Source organism: Gossypium raimondii, chromosome 7 (genome assembly GCF_025698545.1).
Source record: "Gossypium raimondii isolate GPD5lz chromosome 7, ASM2569854v1, whole genome shotgun sequence".
NCBI classification, from domain to species: Eukaryota; Viridiplantae; Streptophyta; class Magnoliopsida; order Malvales; family Malvaceae; genus Gossypium; species Gossypium raimondii.
Window position 1 is genome coordinate 37,116,811 of NC_068571.1, and position 18,901 is coordinate 37,135,711.

The 18,901-nt window shown below is 33.1% G+C and overlaps 1 protein-coding gene and 1 pseudogene across 1 annotated transcript; one reads left to right on the forward strand and one right to left on the reverse strand.

The window, feature by feature from the left end:
- Positions 1-4,727: 4,727 nt before the first annotated feature.
- LOC105762108 (serine carboxypeptidase 1-like) lies at positions 4,728-8,385 on the reverse strand (annotated as a pseudogene).
- Positions 8,386-15,776: 7,391 nt separating this feature from the next.
- On the forward strand, positions 15,777-17,379 carry LOC128042545 (serine/threonine-protein phosphatase 7 long form homolog). The gene is made up of 3 exons (XM_052633922.1): positions 15,777-16,156; positions 16,235-16,319; positions 16,423-17,379. Exons 1-3 carry the CDS (start codon positions 15,777-15,779, stop codon positions 17,377-17,379), a joined length of 1,422 nt encoding a protein of 473 aa, XP_052489882.1.
- The last annotated feature ends 1,522 nt before the right edge of the window (positions 17,380-18,901 follow it).

Sequence of the window (18,901 nt, forward strand, 5' to 3'; positions counted from 1 at the left end):
CGGTCATCCTTCTGCAGAACATGGTGAGGTGAGCCTCAGGGCAACTAGTTCCATTGTATTTCTCAAATTCAGGCATCTTAAACTTGTGAGGGAGTACTAAGTCTGGAACCAAGCTCAGATCTTTCGCATCGATTCCATGGTGACTATCGGCGCTTTCCAGGGCTTTGAATTTTTCCTCCAACCATTTACACCTATCTTCCCACTGTTTTGGCAATTTTGCATTCACCTTTCCTTCCTCAGCTGCTTCATCGAAATCCGGGACAGCAAGATTAACCGGATTATCACCAGGGTTAGGACCTGATTCGGCCAGAAGGTTCATTGGTAATGAAACATCAGTTTGAAACCTCTGTGGCCCAATAGAAATAGAGGATCTGCGCGGAGGTACCTCGGTCTGAATCTACGCATGCAGAGGCGTAAGGCCTAAAGGATAGATAGGTCTATCCTTGTCTTCTCCTTCATCATTTACCATAGGGCCTTTCCCCTTATTTATTCCTTTTAGTAATTGCGTCAGCTCAGTCATCATGTCCTTTTGAGACTCCCCCATCCTTTCTGTCATGTCCTGTTGAATTTTTTCCAATTGCTCATTCATTTGTTTCTGTAGCTGATCTTGCATTTCTTTTTGCATTTGCTCCAATTTCTCTAATCTTTGATCCATTTCTTTCGCTTTGCGACGAGTACCGTAAGGATGTTTGGTTGATTGGTTTTCCAGATTAGCTGAAATAAATTTACTCGTTTAGACTCTTTCAATAGATTTTAATGCATGTAATGCAATGTAATGTAAATGCATGAAATGAATGCCTAAAGAGATGTTGATTCTGATTCAATTACATTTAGGAAACTTTTCTAGAAAGCAAATTCCTTTACATAAAGCAGATGCATGTACGGCCTCGCCCTTATATTCCAAGAGACAATATCGATCTTTTTCTTCATCCGCATGTTTGTGATAATCTCTCCAATTTCCAATAGATGTCATTGCTAACTCCTTTTCTTGATCTTGGTCGCGATCCATCATTTGTCCATCTTCATAAGGCTCGCCAGCTTCTTTAAGGGAGTTGGGACGTCGAAGGCTCTTAGACAATCGCCTTAAATCCTCAGGCCACGAAGCAAGGTCACGAACTCTTCCATCGCTCTTCTTGTGTTTCTCGAAATACATTCAGGCAGTCGTATTGTGTTTCTAATTTAGTAATTAGACTTGAATCAATATCTCTTTCCTAATATGCAAATGCAATGCAATCACAATCAAAACACAACAAAAGGGGTTAGTACAAAACAGAAGTAAACAAGGAAAATAGAAAGTACCTAATCAGGTAACCACCAGGGATTTGGAGTGGCTCTACCTAGGTTAAGTTCCTAAGTCCACCATATGAGGTTTGGTTCTAAAGTCAAGGTACCCGAACCAGCAGATTCCTCGATCTTCACCCATTATAGGCTCATACAGACCGAGTTCGGTTCAGGGGAATACATTTCCCTATGGCTATACGGAGATGAAAATCTCACAAAGACATAGGTACGGATGTATCCCAAAAGTGATTCACTATCCTGCACGGTGGTGAAAACCTCACGAAGGAGTAGCTTCTCACTCCCACTTAAGAGAACAAGACTAAACAGTCTTATGCAATATGATGCCAATGTATAAAATAGTAATTATACAAACAAATGCAAAGAGAGGATCGTAATTTTTCAAATCAAATTTTCAATTTTCGATAACAAGACAAGAAACAACCAATTTTACGGCTTGACTCTCTAAATGCGTCCCCAGCGAGTCGCCAAGCTGTCGAAACCATTTTTTTGAAAAAACCAAAAAAATCAAAATTTAGTTATCGACTTATTAAAAATGAAAATTGGAGTCACCACCGATCTTTTATTGTGGTGTGATCGGATCACCTTGAAAATAATTTTAGGTCTGTGAATTTTGAGAAAAACAGGTTCGGGAGTCGGTTACGCACGAGGAAGGGTTAGCACCCTCGTAACGCCCAAAATTGGTACCAAATCGATTGTTTAATGTCTTAACGTCGAAATTTTGAAAAGATTTTAAAATACGATCCTTTTATTTTGAATAAAATGAATTGGAAGATAAAGCTCATTTATTTTAAAGAAATAAATTGTTACACTCAGTAAGTTAGAGTACAACATTTCAAATTCTCAAAAGTAAGCTTATCCTTTGATTTTTAAAACCTATGCATTTTGAGAAGGATATTTGATTATTTGGGTCAAATGAGAAAATCAAAACCCAGTAAGTTAGGGCTCGATTTCACAAAACTCCTAAATAAAAATCCTCGCCTCGAGAAAACAACATGTCATATCCAATGCATTAGGACACAACGTGTCAGATTCCCGAGAATGAGCTCTTTATTTATGTTTTAATAAAAAGAATCTCGATTATTTAGATCCGACGAGAAGGATTGGAACCCAATACGTTAGGGCTCAATTCTTTCGAAGATCCCAAATACCGAATTTTGCTTTATCTTGAAAGTTTTTGAATGAACTAACTTTGTAATTTGCAATCTTTTGAATGAATAAAGAAATGTATAATAGTGTACAACGCACAATGATAATTAGTAGACTAAAACGTACATTAAGGAATAATGAATAATTGACGAATACTACAACAAACAAATATAACAACAATGATCTCGATTGCATATCATGCCAATATCAACATCCACACTCAAAAATTATTAATTTAAAAGGAAGATAAAATGTAACTTATAAAATAAAATGAGAATAAATAAATTTAGGATTTAGAAATATACACAAGATTATACCAAAAGGTAATGAAGATTTGAAACGACTTGATAATAGAACTAAAACAAATAAAATGTTTAAATGAATTTTAACGGAAGAATTGTAAGAAAAAAATGAGTAAATCTTAAAATTAATATATATGCTTTGGTTTATATAAGTAAAAATCTTAATGTAAATAATAGTATGTATACTCATAATATATAATAAAGTTAAAATAAGTAAAATTGAATAGCAAATTTAAAAGGAATAGAATACTTGTGCATAAAAAATAAGTAAAATTTACAATTTGAAATTAATAGCGTATCATTATATATACATATGTATACTAAATTTAATTCAATATTATATATATATATATGGAAAAACATGAGATATTATTATGAAAATTTTGAATCTAAACGTATATATTTACATATATGAAGTTAAAAATATATATATAAGTTATACTAAGATAATAGGAAATGTATATAATAAAACATTTGTGAAAATAAGTAAATATACATAAAAACATAAAATAATATCATATAATAAAACAAAAGGATCTATATAATAAGATTAAGGAAAAAAATTAATAATAATAATAATGATAATGATAATAATAGTGGAAACATTAAACTAATTAAAAAGAAACAAAGAACACAAAAAAGGATTAAATTGCAACTAAAACGAAATTAATCGGGGAATAATCGTAAATAAAACAAAATAAGGGCCAATGTGCAATGCGCGAATAACATGGAGGACTAATCAGAAATATTCCCCGCCCTCTCAAAACGCAGCGTCTGAACTGGACTAAAATGAAACAAAAATAAAATGTCTGGCCAAATTTAAAAGAAATAAAAGGGTTGATCCGAATACGCTATAGTAGCAGGAGGACCATTTGCGTAAATATCCCATTGAGACAAAAACGCGCAGATCCTTCCCCGAGTAGGGTCACTGCGCGGGTCGCACGTATCTAAACGACGTCGTTTAATACTATTACTAAAGTGATAGTTCAAATAAATAAATAAATAAATAAACAGTTGCTGCCTATTTTTGTTTTGTGCTCTACTAGGGTTTAGCCCTAGTTTCTGCCGCCGTTCGCAACACAGGCCATTCAAGGGCCACTATGTCCTCGTCCTACTCCGATTGCGACGGAGAAAACGAAGAGCTGGCCACCAGGTAACCTCTGCACCCTTATATTTTTAAATATCGTCCCCGAATGATGAGCTAGAGAGTAAAGAAATGGAATCCGGGAAAGGAAAGGAAAGAAAACGTCGAAAAGCAAAAGAAAATTCCTATTCACCTTTTGATTTTTCTGAATATTTTTCTATTTCTTGTATTCAATCTCCGTAAAAAAAAAACTTACAAATTCTTCAATGGCCTTATATAGCCAATAATGATCAAATAAATAAAAAGAAAGAAAACTACAGAAAATCCTTTATTATTTGTTATTCTTCGTTGTTGTTTTGTCTGCTTTTGTCTGTTGCAGGTACGGAGGAGTCCCATTGGCAATACGGAGATGCACGCGAGGGCAGAGACTCGGCACGCGCGTAGGAGGGTCTCGCGTGGGGGAGGAGCGTCGTGCTGGAGGCTGCTGGAGCGACGACTGATATCTTAGAAACCCTAGGGTTTCGGTTTTGGGCTAGGGGTATTCAGGCTAGGGTTTAGGCTAGTCGGGCTTGGTGTAGTTGGGCTAGGTGTAGTTTGGGTTTACACTGGGCCTATTTGTAAATGGGTTTGGTTTGATTTTGGGTCTGATGAGTTTTTGTAATTTTGGACATTAATTTACGGAACTTTTATATTTTTGATTTTTTCAATTGTGCTTTTGGGCCCGGGCAAATTGGGCCTATTACATACATAATAAGATTATTTGTATGTATGTGCATAAAAAAAAATTCAAATTTAAGTCCAACCTATTTATTCTTTTAACATAAAGTCAAATCCTATAGGAACAAAATATTTGTATCATATAGGTTGATTATTAGAAACATGTATAGAAATGATCATGGTGGAGGCAAAAGTCCTAAAAGGAAAGAGGAAATCATGGTAAGAGAACGAGCTGGTTGGTAGCTTGGAACTAAATGGCCTGCGTCTCTCACTGTTACCAATGTCAGCCCTTCGTATTCTTCCACATATCCTCCAACCTCCATTCAGCAATTATATAAATAAATCAATTTACACATTAATTCATTTTATGTAAATCTTAATACATTTTTATACCTTCATATTATTTATCCTAGTTTATCATAATGATGATATTTTAAAAATAATATGTGGTTACATTTAAATTCATATCGCATTTTATATAATTTATCTCCCAGAAAATGTATGTTCATATTAAAAGCATTATAAATTTATATAAATTTTATATGTTAAATATTAATTTTATGTAAAATTTAATTAGTATTTAGTACATAATATTTAATTAATTTTATGTAAAATATTTGTGGCAGTCTCTCGACTACTGTTTGTACCATTTTGGTACATAATAAAAAGCTTGTATTATTTTGATAATTTTTTAATTTTTTTATATTATTTGTGTAAAAAACCCGAAATATATAAAGCAGCAAAGGTTAAAATTTGAGATATGTTACCTGGTTGTCGGTGGACCATGCACGCCAAGCAGTCTTGAGGGGAAGCTTGAGCTCATTTATAGCGTACCTAGTTGAGGTGATTGGGACAACTGAATCTACGTCACCACTGCAACATTTTCCTCTCTTAATTATTTAATCCATTACATAATTTAATCCACTTAAATTTTGTATTTTATATGTTTATTCTTTATCTTTATGTATTTTGTTTTAACAAAAGTCTGTAAATTTTATAAAAAAATTATTTTAGTTATCTATTTAATTTTTATTTTTTAACTCTTTAATTTATAATTTTTTGTCAAATCAATTTAAAATGAATAGAAACATTAAAATTAACTTTATTGAAGTCATATAAATGACATGTTGCATTTAATTAATTTTAAAATATTAAAAAATATTTTTATAGTTTTTAAAATAGTTTTATATTTTTTGTTGAATTCTTAAATTTTAAAAATTAATTAAATATTGACATGTTATGTGCGTGTATGTAACGTCAACAAAGTTAAAAAGCATTAATTTCTTCATTCATTCTAAGATTACTTGATAAAAATTACAAATTTAAGAGTTAAAAAAGTAAAAAGTTAAATGGAGAACTAAAATATATATATTTTTTAAAAATTGAATGCTAAATAAATCATAAAATCAAAATTATTAAATGCCGCACATTATTTCCTTCTCAAAGCGCTAAATAAAGTTTTTACCTGTATAACCAAACTCTGAGACCACTTGCCATGAGATTCTTGAAAATAGGTAAGACAGAGGCGGGACTATCAGTCCATCCGAAAATTGAGTAACTGAGTGAAATGATATAATACGAACAAAACAAGTTAAAATCTTAAATGAGATACCCACAACAAAAGAGTAAGCTGATGGGTATAACCTGCACTTATGCCATTTTGCAACCCCAGCGTGGAGAGCTGTTTGAACCTCTGGTCTATTCAGATAAGATATCATATAGTAGTCTGAACATGGATCGAAACTATTTACCTGATATCAAATTCATATCACTATTTTACTACAAATCCCTTAAAATCAGTAAGACATGTTTTTGCCATTTTGCCTTTTATTTTACTTGTCTGATCTCCTTGGAGGTCAACCATCATCATATTAATGAATGGAAGATGAGAAAATTGAGTCTCAAAATTACAATAATTCATAATAAATATGATTACCTCCCAAAAAAACTATTAGTGTGACAAAAGTAGAATGACTTACTGAATCATTTGAGTTTTTTATTGATGAAGAAAAATCTAGTGGACAAAGCGGGGCATAAATATTGAACCCATCAATGTCACCCTGCTCAACAAACGATTTGGATTGGAAGTCATCACACTCATTTGGATCTTTGTCATCACACTCATTTGGTGACAATAGGCATGGATTCCTTTGTTGGTTTCATCTGAATTCAAAGCATGTGTCCATAAATAGTCATATTGGCCCAAATAGCCTGTACGATCATCAATCCAACCATTCCCAACCTGAAAATTTTACTACCACTCACTAAAGTTAGGTCAAAATCAACACATTTGCTAATACAATGTTAAAATTACATCATGTTCAAATGTTTATAATTTAATCCTAACCTCTTAGTATAAATTTTTTGGTTTTACCGTTGCAAATGTATCAAATAAATATATTAAATACAATTTAAAATAAGAAGTTCGAGTAATAATATTGATTTCATATTTGAACGTACCGCAATTCCTTTAAGATTAATTAGGGTTTGATTTGCATTCTTATTGTTGAGAAGAATAGTGTAAGCAAGCTGAGGCACATAATGACCAGCATAACTCTCTCCGGTGATGTAGAAATCTCTAGTTTTATATTGAGGGAACCTCTCAAGCCAATTGACAAAGAAGGTGTAGGCATCTTTTGCAGTGCTCTTGTCACCTATATGATGGTAATCGGAGGAGGTATTCGAATACGAAAAGCCTACTCCAGCTGGTGATTCTAAGAAGATTACATTTGCCACTGTCAAAGTTCAACAAAAAAAAAAAGAGTTAATTTCTAGTAATAACAATCTAAATATAGACTATAGTAAAGGAAGAAGTAAGACCATTGTTCCATGCATAATCGTTGCGGAAAAGTGTTTTTCCGTCGTTGTTTATTCTAAAAGGGCCTAATTCCATCATCGCTCCGATTAATGAAGAACATCCTGGTCCTGAAATTACCGAAAATTAAGCAAAAGATGAGGATTAATTAATAAGTTGTTTAGTTTAATAAAAATTGTTAAAGTTAGGATCATACCCTCAAAGTGTTTGTTAAATAAAAATGCAAAAAAAGAGTTAGTTTCTCCATTTTCGTGGAAATTAAACTTGTCCATGGATTGATCATTATGGGTTGTAATCTAAATATATTTGTTTGTCGTTTTTGGCTTGACTTAATCCAATTTTTTTGACTTGAATCTAGTTATCCAATACTATATGATATAATAAAATTTTTAAAAACATATTAATACTTATAAAATTCTCATAGTTAAATTTAAAATAAAATAATTTTTAATTAATAAATCGATATCAAAATTTACTTATCCAAACCGATCTAAATTAAGTAATGTTAGCTCAATCTTTGGGCAGATTTAGGGTAAACAGGACGACAAATGAATGAATTTTTAGGTGATTGAAACATAAGTAAAATGCAAATATGAAGAATGATAAGAGTGGCCATATGCATTAATGCGTCATAAGGATTGATATTTGATAAAAACCATACCTCCATTGAGCCATAAAACCAAAGGATTGGTGGAAGACTTGTCGGGGGACTCGGCAAAATAGTAGAAAAGTGCTCTGCCAGCCTTAGAATCAACTGTCACATATCCTGAATAATGGTTGAAATCAACACCATTAGGTTGACCAGGCAATGCACCGATTTTATCAGCCTCCATGGATCCATCTTGAGGCTGAATATAATTAGGAGAATCCCCAGTTTTCTCATTCAACCATGCCCAAGAATGCACCGCGGAAGATGATTTCTTTGACAATCTGGACTTGAGAAAGTTACCAAGGACTTTTGCCTCATTAGCTTCTACATATATTATGAGATACCCCAAAAGGCACATGGAGAGTAGCATCCATGTACATGCCACCCCTTCCATTTTCTTCTTCTTTTCTTTGACTTTACTCTTGTCGGTGAAATCTCTAAGTAATTCATAGTTCTATTTATAGTTTAGAGGGTGTCAAGACCAAAGCAGCTACATTTATTTTGGTGATTGTTAATGTAATAATTGTTTCACATATATAACAGTATATATATGTGTATCATGATCAAAGTTGATAGATTGTGGTATATCCTTCTTTTAATAAATAAAAAAATATTTTTATTTTATATAAAAGAAAATTTTCATCCTAGAATTATAATTTATCATCTATAATAGCTTTGTTCGTGGGTTTACTGAAGTCTTCAATCATTTTAACCCAAACTAATCCAATAATCATTTTGTATAAATAATTGAGTATTAAAATTATTTTACATGAATATTATATATAGTGGTTTATTATATAAAATAATGGTCTTTTCTATCTTAACCAATGGTTTAGTGTTCGATTCTCGTCTTGAGTATAGAGCAATTTTAAAACTCATGATCTCGTCACTGGGCTCGTTCCGATTGGTATCTTAGAAAAAAAATGAGAGATATAAAAAAAATTGTTTATATTATAATTAATACTTTATTATAAATATAACAAAACTGTCATTTGCATAGTAATCATCATGGTCGTCAAATCCGGTTGATCTCCTTTTGTTTGTTTGCCTCAGTAGTATCTACAATTCTTCACTTTGTTCAACCCAATTTGCTGTATTTTGTTTCTTGCTTTGGGGGCATCCGTTTTTTCTTTATGTTAATTCTGTAATTCAAGTTTCTAGGAAATGCTAAAATAACTTACCTAATTCAATTAATGGTTTATGTTTACAAAGTTTATAAAAACTTATTTATGTTTATAAATCTTGCCCTAAATAGCTTTAATAGCAAAAATTAATTTCAAAATTTTAAAATTTAAAGTTAAACTCATTAAGGATGAATTTATTGGTATACATATATTTTGAGTAAAGGATTATTAGTATGTTTAATGGGATTCATCTACTCATTTGATACATCATACTATTCATCCTCTCTTATTTATGTAATTCATGTACTATACGGTACATTAAATTATTAATTTAATAGTTGATTCAACCAAAATTTCATGTGAAGAAGTATATTGTTGTTTACTAGATTTTGTTACATCGACAATATGAGTGAAAAATATAATATTAAATTTATATTTATAAAATAAAGTTAGTAATTGATGTATAGGTGAAATGATAAAATGTTTATGGTTAAATATTGTTTAGAGTTAGGTTCAATTCTTAGACATTGCATTTTTCGTTGTTTTATTTAAAATTTCATATAAAAATAGTAAAACACAAAACACCGTTATTTTAATATTATTTTTTTATTAAAAAGGTTTTTTTAAGTAATTTTTTAATTGAGTTGGTGTCGAGTTGACTCATTACACCAATTCAATAAAACACTTAGATGATCTAATTTTTCTACTGTCGAGACCACTTTTTTTTTTTGAAAATAGAGTCGCCACCAATCTTTTATTGAGGTGTGATCGAGTCACCTTGAAAATGATTTTAGGTCTGCGAATTTTGAGGAAACAAGTTCAGGAGTCGGTTACGCACAAGGAAGGGTTAACACCCTCGTAACGCCCAAAATTGGTACCGAAATAATTGTTTAATGTCTTAGTGTCGAAACTTGAAAAGATTTTTAAATACGATCCCATGAAATGAAAGCTTATATAATTGAATTGGCTAAATAGACGGACCTATTTCGAAGAGATAAATCGCCACACTCAGTAAGTTAGAGTGCAACAATTCAATCTTCGGAGTTAGATTCGTCTTTCCTTTTTTTTTAAATTTCTAAAAAATCATATGTTTTAAGAAGGATATTTGATTATTTAAGCCAATCGAGAAATCAGAATCCAGTAAGTTAGGGTTCAATTTCTCGAAATTCTTAAACATCAAATATTGCCTTTATTTTAAAATCGAGACAACAAAATGTCATATCCAGTAAGTTAGGATCCAACATTTTGAAATCTTAAGAACTTTATTTTAACAATTGTATGGTTTTAATAAAATGAACACTTGATTATCAAAATTCATCGAGAAGAATTGAAGCCCAGTAAGTTAGGGCACAATTCTCTCGAGAACTTATGAACACCAAGCCCTTTTTTGGAATTATGAAATAGAATGATTGTAATGCTTTAATAAAATACAATTCTTACAAATGGAACATGATTGAATAACAATACATATAATGCAAAAAATAAATAGCAATATAAATTTACACTAAGGAGCAATCAAGGATGTAATACATCAACATTGATAATTAAGCATCTAATAAATTAATAATCAGTTTTCTAAAGATACTTTGATTAGAAATAAAATAAAATAAAATAAAGATATAGTTAATATGAAAAATTTAAAAACAATTTGATAATAAATAACCAAAATAAAGTAAAGGAATTAAATAATTTTTAAGAAAGAGAATATTTATCCATTGAAAAAATTTTATAATTCGAAATTAATAATATATTTTATACACACATGTACACTAAAAATAATTCCATATAAATTATATATACATATATATAAAAGAACCATGTAATATTATTGTGAAAATAAAATTTGAGTTATATTATGAAATACATTATTTAAAAATAATAAGTAATATATCAAATTTTTATAAAAATATATCAAGAATGATGGAAACAAATAATAATATATCAAGTTGGAAAATAAAAGTGTACAATAGAAATTTTGAAATAATGTTTAATAAATTTAAATCATATTGATAATAATAATTTGAAAGAATTGTGTATTATATCTTAAAATTATATTAATAATCAGTTTGAAAACAATATTAAGCCAATATTAAAATAATATTAAAAATAACGGATTAATATAAGAAATGATTTATTTTAAAAAGTACTTTTGAAGGCAAAATTAAATATGAAAAAACATTTTAAAATTAACAACAATAATTATAATAATATCAACAAATTTTAAAATCGAAGCTTAAATAAAATTAGTATAAAAAGGAAAACAAAATTAAATAAATATACAATAGACTCAAAATATTGGTGTATAATGAATTTAAAAATATAAAACAAGCTAAAATAATAATTTATTACATTTTAAACTATAATAATAGTAAATTTAAACACTATCAAAATCTAATATTACAAATAATATTAAATTTTATAATATATGAAAGTAGGATTAATTACATTTAAAAATATTATTTAATTAAAAAACAAATCTAAATTTGCATTAAATTGAAACCTATTTCAACGTTGAAGGACTAAATCAGCAATTAAACGCAAAACCTGAATAATCAAAATCAATCGCAGAAAACGATGCCGTTTAGGCTTGGATCCAAATGAAAACAAAATTAAATATGCGGTACAAATTAAAAACATTGAAGAAAATTAGATTGAAACTACATAAAACATAGAGGGACTCATTTCGCAAATAGACCGACGAACGAAAACGCGCGAATCCTGCCCCGGGTCGGGTCACCGCGCGGATACCAGCGTCATACGACACCGTTTTGAGACCACAAGGTCCGGCCTCAAACAACGCCGTTTCTAGCTAGACATAAAAACTAAAATAACCCTAATTTAAACAGACTCTTCTTCCTAAAAAAAAGAAAAGCAGAGACTTAAGATGAGCATATCCTCGGTGCCACATTTTGGAACCTACTGCTTATGGGACCTTCAACCCTCACCCAGCTCCAATTGTGACGGAGCGAACGACGGTCAGGTAAGTTCCTTGCTCTTTTTTCTTTTCTACTTCAATATTAATCAATGAACAAAGGAGCAGAAAAAAAAAAAAAAACAAAGAAAAGATTAACTATCACCTTTCGAATTTTTCTTTTCTCTGAAAATGAGTTTTTTTGTATTCAATTTCTTTGAATGCATACTGTTTACAGTCTATTCTTGGCTTTTTTATAGCCTGATTTTTTTTTACAGAGGAAAAAGAAAATAAAAATAAATAAAAGGAAAATTGCCCCGTCCTTGTTATTCTGTTATTTTCTTTTGCTCTCGTTTTCGTGTGTTTGCTTGCAGGTACTCGGCCAGCCTGGAGGCGCATCTGTGTGGAGATGATGCACGCGCCTAGTGGCGATGTACGCGCGAGGTTTGTTGGATTCATCTACGGCGCTGAAGCAGGGGTCTACTGCGACTTCACCAAATTAGTCTAGAAACCACTAGGGTTTCTGATTTTGGGTTGTTTGGGCTTGATGTATTCGGGTTTGGGCTTAGGTAATGTATTTTGGGTTTTGTTATTTAATATCTGGTATGTAATTAGGTGGTGTATTGGGCTGACTAGGTTGAGTATTAGGAAATTTGGGTTGGGCTATTTTGGGCCTGCTGTTGTAATGAAAAACTGGACATTTTATTATTATTTATTTTATATATTTTTTCATATCTGGATTTTAATAGTTGGGCTCGGGCTGGGCAAAATTTGGGTATTACATCTACATTTGCAAAATGATGGTCTAATTTTGCCTCCAATCCTTGTACTCTTTGAACTTTTAAAAATTAATCCCTCTGCTTTTAAATCCAGAAATTTAGTTCCTCCATTTGTCTGATTTCAAATTAAAGTTCAATTGATAACACTATTAATTGAATTCCGTTAAATTTGAATGTGTCATCATTTAGACTTTAATAACTAAATCATACATTTGAATATTAGAATGTCACATATCAAGGGTGAAACTAAGATGGCGGAGATAAAATTAAAATTTTTGAGGGTAGGAAGCTAAATGTTTTATATTAGAATAACTTAAATTAAATTATTAATATTTTAGAAGATCTAAAAATGCAAAAAGTTATTTAATTAAAGGACTAAAATGGATAAAACTAAATGATTAAATTTGAGATAAGCTAAATTAATAAATTTAAAATGATTGCATATATTGGCAATGATTGCTTAATAGAAACATATAATTGCATAAAAAGAATGAGAACATTTAAAAACACATTTAAATCAAACCTTTTTAACTTCAATAAAATTTCAAAGTAAGCAATACACATCAAGTCTTCACTCAAGTTCATTAATGCACATTGCATTAAGGTATATTCAAACAGTATATTCGTCTCATTTACTTAAAGTATAGAAAACCATTTACATAATCATCTATAGATATTGCTTTGAAATGATCATGGTGGAGGCAGAACTCCTTGAAGGAACGATGAAATCATGGTAAGAGCACGAGCTGGTTGGTAGCTTGGAACAAAATGGCCTGCGTCTCTCACTGTCACCAAAGTTAGCCCCTCATATTCCTCCACATATCCTCCAACCTGCTTGTTTCCATTCAGCAATTTCAGCAAAAAAACGTATACTTATGAAAAAGAAAAATCATAACAAGCGTTGAGTTGAATGTCATATCAACATTTAAAGGAGTATTTGATTTGATGTGCGATAGATTAATGATGTTAATATTTGAGTTTTGTTTTTACCTCGTCGTTGATGGACCATGGACGCCAAGCAGTCTTGACGGGAAGCTTGAGCTTATTTATAGCATACCTAGTTGAGGTAATTGGGACAACTGAATCTACGTCACCACTGCAACATTTTCCCATCTTAATTAGTTCTAAATATTGAACTTGATGTAGCGTAGGGTGGGAGAAAAGTTCTTGCTGACATTCAAATCCAACCATGTCAAATGCCAAGATGATTATATCAGTCAAGTTAAACATTGAGATTTAAAATCAAATTTATCTAACGATATTTCTTAAAACGATTGCATAAATCAATTAAACCAAATCCACAATTCAAATTTGTAAAATATTTTACCTATATAACCAGAGTTTGAGACCACTTGCCATCAGATTCTTGATGATAGGCAAGACAGTGGTTGGGGTGTCACTCCAACTATTAATTGAGTCGCTGAGTGATATGATGTAGTATGATATTTTAGTTACATAATACTCTCAAAACACATTAATAATGAACTCACGACAAAAGAGCAAGATGATGGGTATAACCTGCATAGATCCCATTTTGAAACCTTAGTATGGAGAGCTGTTAGAACCTCTGCTCTATTCAAATAAGAATACAAATAGTGGTTTGAACATGGATCGAAATTGCTTACCTGAAATGAGAATCATATGACTATTTGTCCAAAAATCTCTTGAAAACTATTGCTTGAAACATGTTAAGTAGTTTAATTTGGTTAGGTGGTTAACATCATGAAGTGCTTGTTTTGGTGTGTGTAAAGAGGGGATTTCTTTTTGTCCTTTGTTAGTAGTTTGGTTAGATTTTATCAAACTTTTCTTGATTTATTCTTTTTTTATTTTTAATTTTTTTAAATAATGAAGTTCCCTAATTTTCCTTCTTCCCAAACCATCCACTTCCCTCTCTCTTAGTCACGTTTCTTTTTCTTTTTACCTTATAATTTTAATTTTGATTGTTTTAGATTAGTTTCAATTTCTAGAGGGATTTACCAAAAAAAGCCAATTTTTTATAAAATTACCGAAATAGGCCGGTTTTTTAATTATTTACCGGACTAGGCCATTTCCCCTAAAATCGCGCCACGTCGGAGCGATGTCAGGGGACGGGGCAGAAGGTCGCGCTGACGTGGACGCGATGTGGACGCGCGCGTGAACAGTGCCCAACGGTCAAAAAATTGACCGTTGCCCCCCCAACGGTCAAATTTTTTTTTACTATATAAACCCCCCACCCCTTTTATTTTCACAAACAAATTCAATATCAATTTCTTTCAAAAATTCTCTCAATTCCTTTCAAAATTTCTCTCAATTCCCTTCAAAATTTCTATCAATTTCCTTCCAAAATTCTCTCAAACTCTCAAATTCCTTCCAAAATCCTCTCAATTTCCTTCAAAAAATCTCCAAATCCATATTAAATTTCTTTTTCCATTAAATTTCATTTTTTTAAGAAAATTTTAAAATTTTTATTTTTTAAATAATTTTAAAATTTTAATATTTTCAACAATGACCGGATCATTGATTAAATCTGGATAGGAATCACATATCGGTGGAGCAAATGAACATGGTAAGTATTAAATTTAAATTTTAAATTTTTAAGATATTTTTATTTATGTATTTTAGATATTTATTAATATATTTTTTGTTATAAAAGGTGAAGATCGGGTATTGGAATGCAATATTGAATATGCATGCTCCATCACCGTTAGTAGAGAACTACTGCAGAAGCGGGATTTTGGCACGTGGCGACGGTAGGCGGGGATGCAAGTTGGAGCCGGCGATCGGTCGTTGATCGAGAGGTGGAGACTTGAGACCACACATTTCATCTTCCATGTGGAGAGTGCACTATCACTCTAGAAAATGTCCATCTGCATTTGGGATTGCGGTGGATGGGCACCCGATGATCGGTCGCCCAATCTAGCAATTGGGAGGAGGTGTGCTACGAGCTTTTGGGCGCCGTTCCGGATAAATGGATGGAGGTATGGTGGAGATGGGCTGGTTACGTGTCACCTTCCCCGGTCTGAATGAAAATTTAACCGAGATTGAAAGAATCCGATATGCTCGATCATACATTCTTCAAATAATTGGAGGCTATCTCATGGCCGACACATCACGGAGCCGTGTACATCTAAGGTGGCTGCTAAAACACGTTGATTTTAGAGCAGCCGGTGAATTTAGTTGGGGGTCTGCCGTCTTGGCAACATTATATTGGGAGATGTGCGGGGCGACCAAACCGAGGAGAGCAAAAATCGGAGGTTGCCTGTCACTACTGCAATCATGGGTACGGTTTCGCTTTCCATTTCTACGTCCTCGAGTGAACCACCTATATACATTCCCACTCGTAACGAGGTAAATTTTATATTACATTTTGAAATTGATATGTAGATTTTGTAAGAATAAAAGAATGCTAAAAATTTATTTAATTAGGTGGAACCATCCGGCAAGTTATCGTGGAATACCGACTGAACTTGAAGATATACGGCTTCTATTGGAGCAACACTCGGAAGCAGAAGTAAGTATTATTGCAAATAGATATTTCCATACATTCGCTAGTGGATTGATATTTAGTATTTAGTATTATGTATATATGTAATATTGTTATCATGTTCATGTAGTTTCAATGGACACCATACGAGGATCCGGCAGTTCGGGCAGTAATCCCGGAAGAGTTTTTACAAAATCTGAACGCTTGGCACGTGAAAGTGGTGTTGATCAACTATGCAACCGTGGAGCCCCACCAGACAGACAGAGTCCTACGACAGTTTGGATGTAGACAACCGATCCCTGCGGACCCTGAGGAGTTTGACGAGCACCACAAAATCGACCTTCGGCTATTAGGTACGGATTGGTCGTTGTACTGGTCAGTGTACACAGAAATGTGGGAAAATCGGAATGAATATCTACCTACTCGGGAACCAATCATCGTTCCCGAGTTAGCGTGCGTTCTAGAATACATGCCATGGTTTAGGGCCCATGGGAAGCCTTATTTACTTACGCCGGAGGAGAGGCGGCGGCAAATACGTGTCGGAAGGGAAAGACGCGGGCCTCAAAATCCAAGGGGACAAAACTACGAGGGCAGCCCCTCAACGAGGCCCAGACATTCACCCGGTTCATCATCAGCGACCATGCAATCACCGTCCCCAACGAGAGCACCAACGCAGTCACCTGGCGTAGCAATTCAACAGATGATACCCACACATTCACCTTTCCCTATGATGCCAGGTATGTTTCCTAGCCCTTATATGTACCCTAACCCGTACATGTATCCTTTTCCGAATCCTATGGCAGGTTGGAGCCAAATGCCCGGATCAGCTCCATTTCCTGTAATGTCGAGCGGACCACCGATAACTAGGCCATCGGCGCAGAAGGGGTCGCAAGGGGGGCCGTCGGGGAGCTCTCCTTTTTACCAATCGCCAGCAACGCATGGCTTTCAAACTCCGTCGCCGTTCATGATGCAAACACCTCCACATACACTATTCTTTGAAGGTGGATCATCGTCCCAAGTCCGACAACCAGATGCGAATCGGAAGAACCGAATCCCACCGAGAACAACAACCGCCGTTGGAAGCTAGAGAAAGGAGGAATCCGGTAGCAGAATCACGATTAAATACCGCCATGTGAAACTGAATCCCCGGTCATAGACATTGATTACCGTATTAAAATTAATCATTTGATGTAATGAATTAGAAGTTTATGACGATGTAATACAAATAGAATTTTTCCGAGTTATTTTGACATTATTTGATTAAAATCCTAACCCTACTTAATTAAAAACCTAATTTAATTAAATTAAAAACCCTAACCTAACCTAATTTAATTAAAAACCTAACCTAATTTTATTAAATTAAAAACCCTAACCTAACCTACTTAAATTAAAAACCCTAACCTTATTTAATTAAATTAAAACCCTAACCCTACTTAATTAAAAACCCTAACCTAATTTAATTAAATTAAAATCCTAACCCTATTTAATTAAAACCCTAATTAAATTGTAGTTTTACATAATGTTGGATTTAAGTAAAATGTTTTGTTGGTACTAACATTTAAGAAATTGTAGTAATTTGATAATTTAACCAAAATTTAATACAATTATCAATACATAATTTAATACAATTTGATAATTAACGCCGTTTTTGATGCTATGCTGTTTCAAAGCACCAATAAAACTATCCTTATTGGTAAACTGATTACCAACTTCAAGTTCACCAACATCTACTCCCGAACTTGTACGATCGCGCACCCGGTGTGGTAGATCTGGAAACTCTAACGCATCATCTGCCGATAGATCGACATTATGCATGTGAAATTTGGAGGTGAATATGCTCAATCGTGGATTTTCTTCATCATCTGCACTCATATCACCATCTTCACCTTCTATTGGAATAGGCTCCGGTTCAGAAAATAGTCCCACCTCTGCACCATCCGGCCCGGGCTCTCGAGGTGGATCCACATCGGACTCACCTTCTAACCCACAATCATCTGCAGACATCGACGTCCCTCACCGGTTGATGTCGTAGGTAGTACGTCATCCCTTCTTCTGGGCATTTGATAACGCCCCCAATTGGATGTAGATTGCCATCTAGTAGAACTTGATGCGGTTCTCCAGCTCGTATTTCCAGCGTCAACCGTCGAGCCACCGACGTACATGTCCCATCCACCGACAGAGTGTCTTGGGGGGATGTGCATTCGACACCACTACCGAACATAGGCTGTTCCGTATTTTGTAACACGCTAATCGAGTGTCGGCCAGGGGTCGTGTATACATCTCAAACACCGGACGGAAGTACATCATTTGGTGACATAAATTGTACATATAACTCAATATAAGTTGCTCCGCTAGCAAGATGAGTCATATGTCAATGACGTGGTTCCGAAGATTTTACGCCTAATTCTTTTACGGAGTTCTGTCAAATCTATGTTTTGTCTAAATGACAGTCGCACCGTATTCTCCGACAAAAAAACAACACCATTCTCGGTGTGGCAAATCTCACCATCGTAGTAAATAACAGCACTAATACGTTCACTCATTTTGAAACTCTAAATTCCCTAACCCTAACCTAAAATGTTTCTGCTCTGAGTTATGCATTCTAAGAA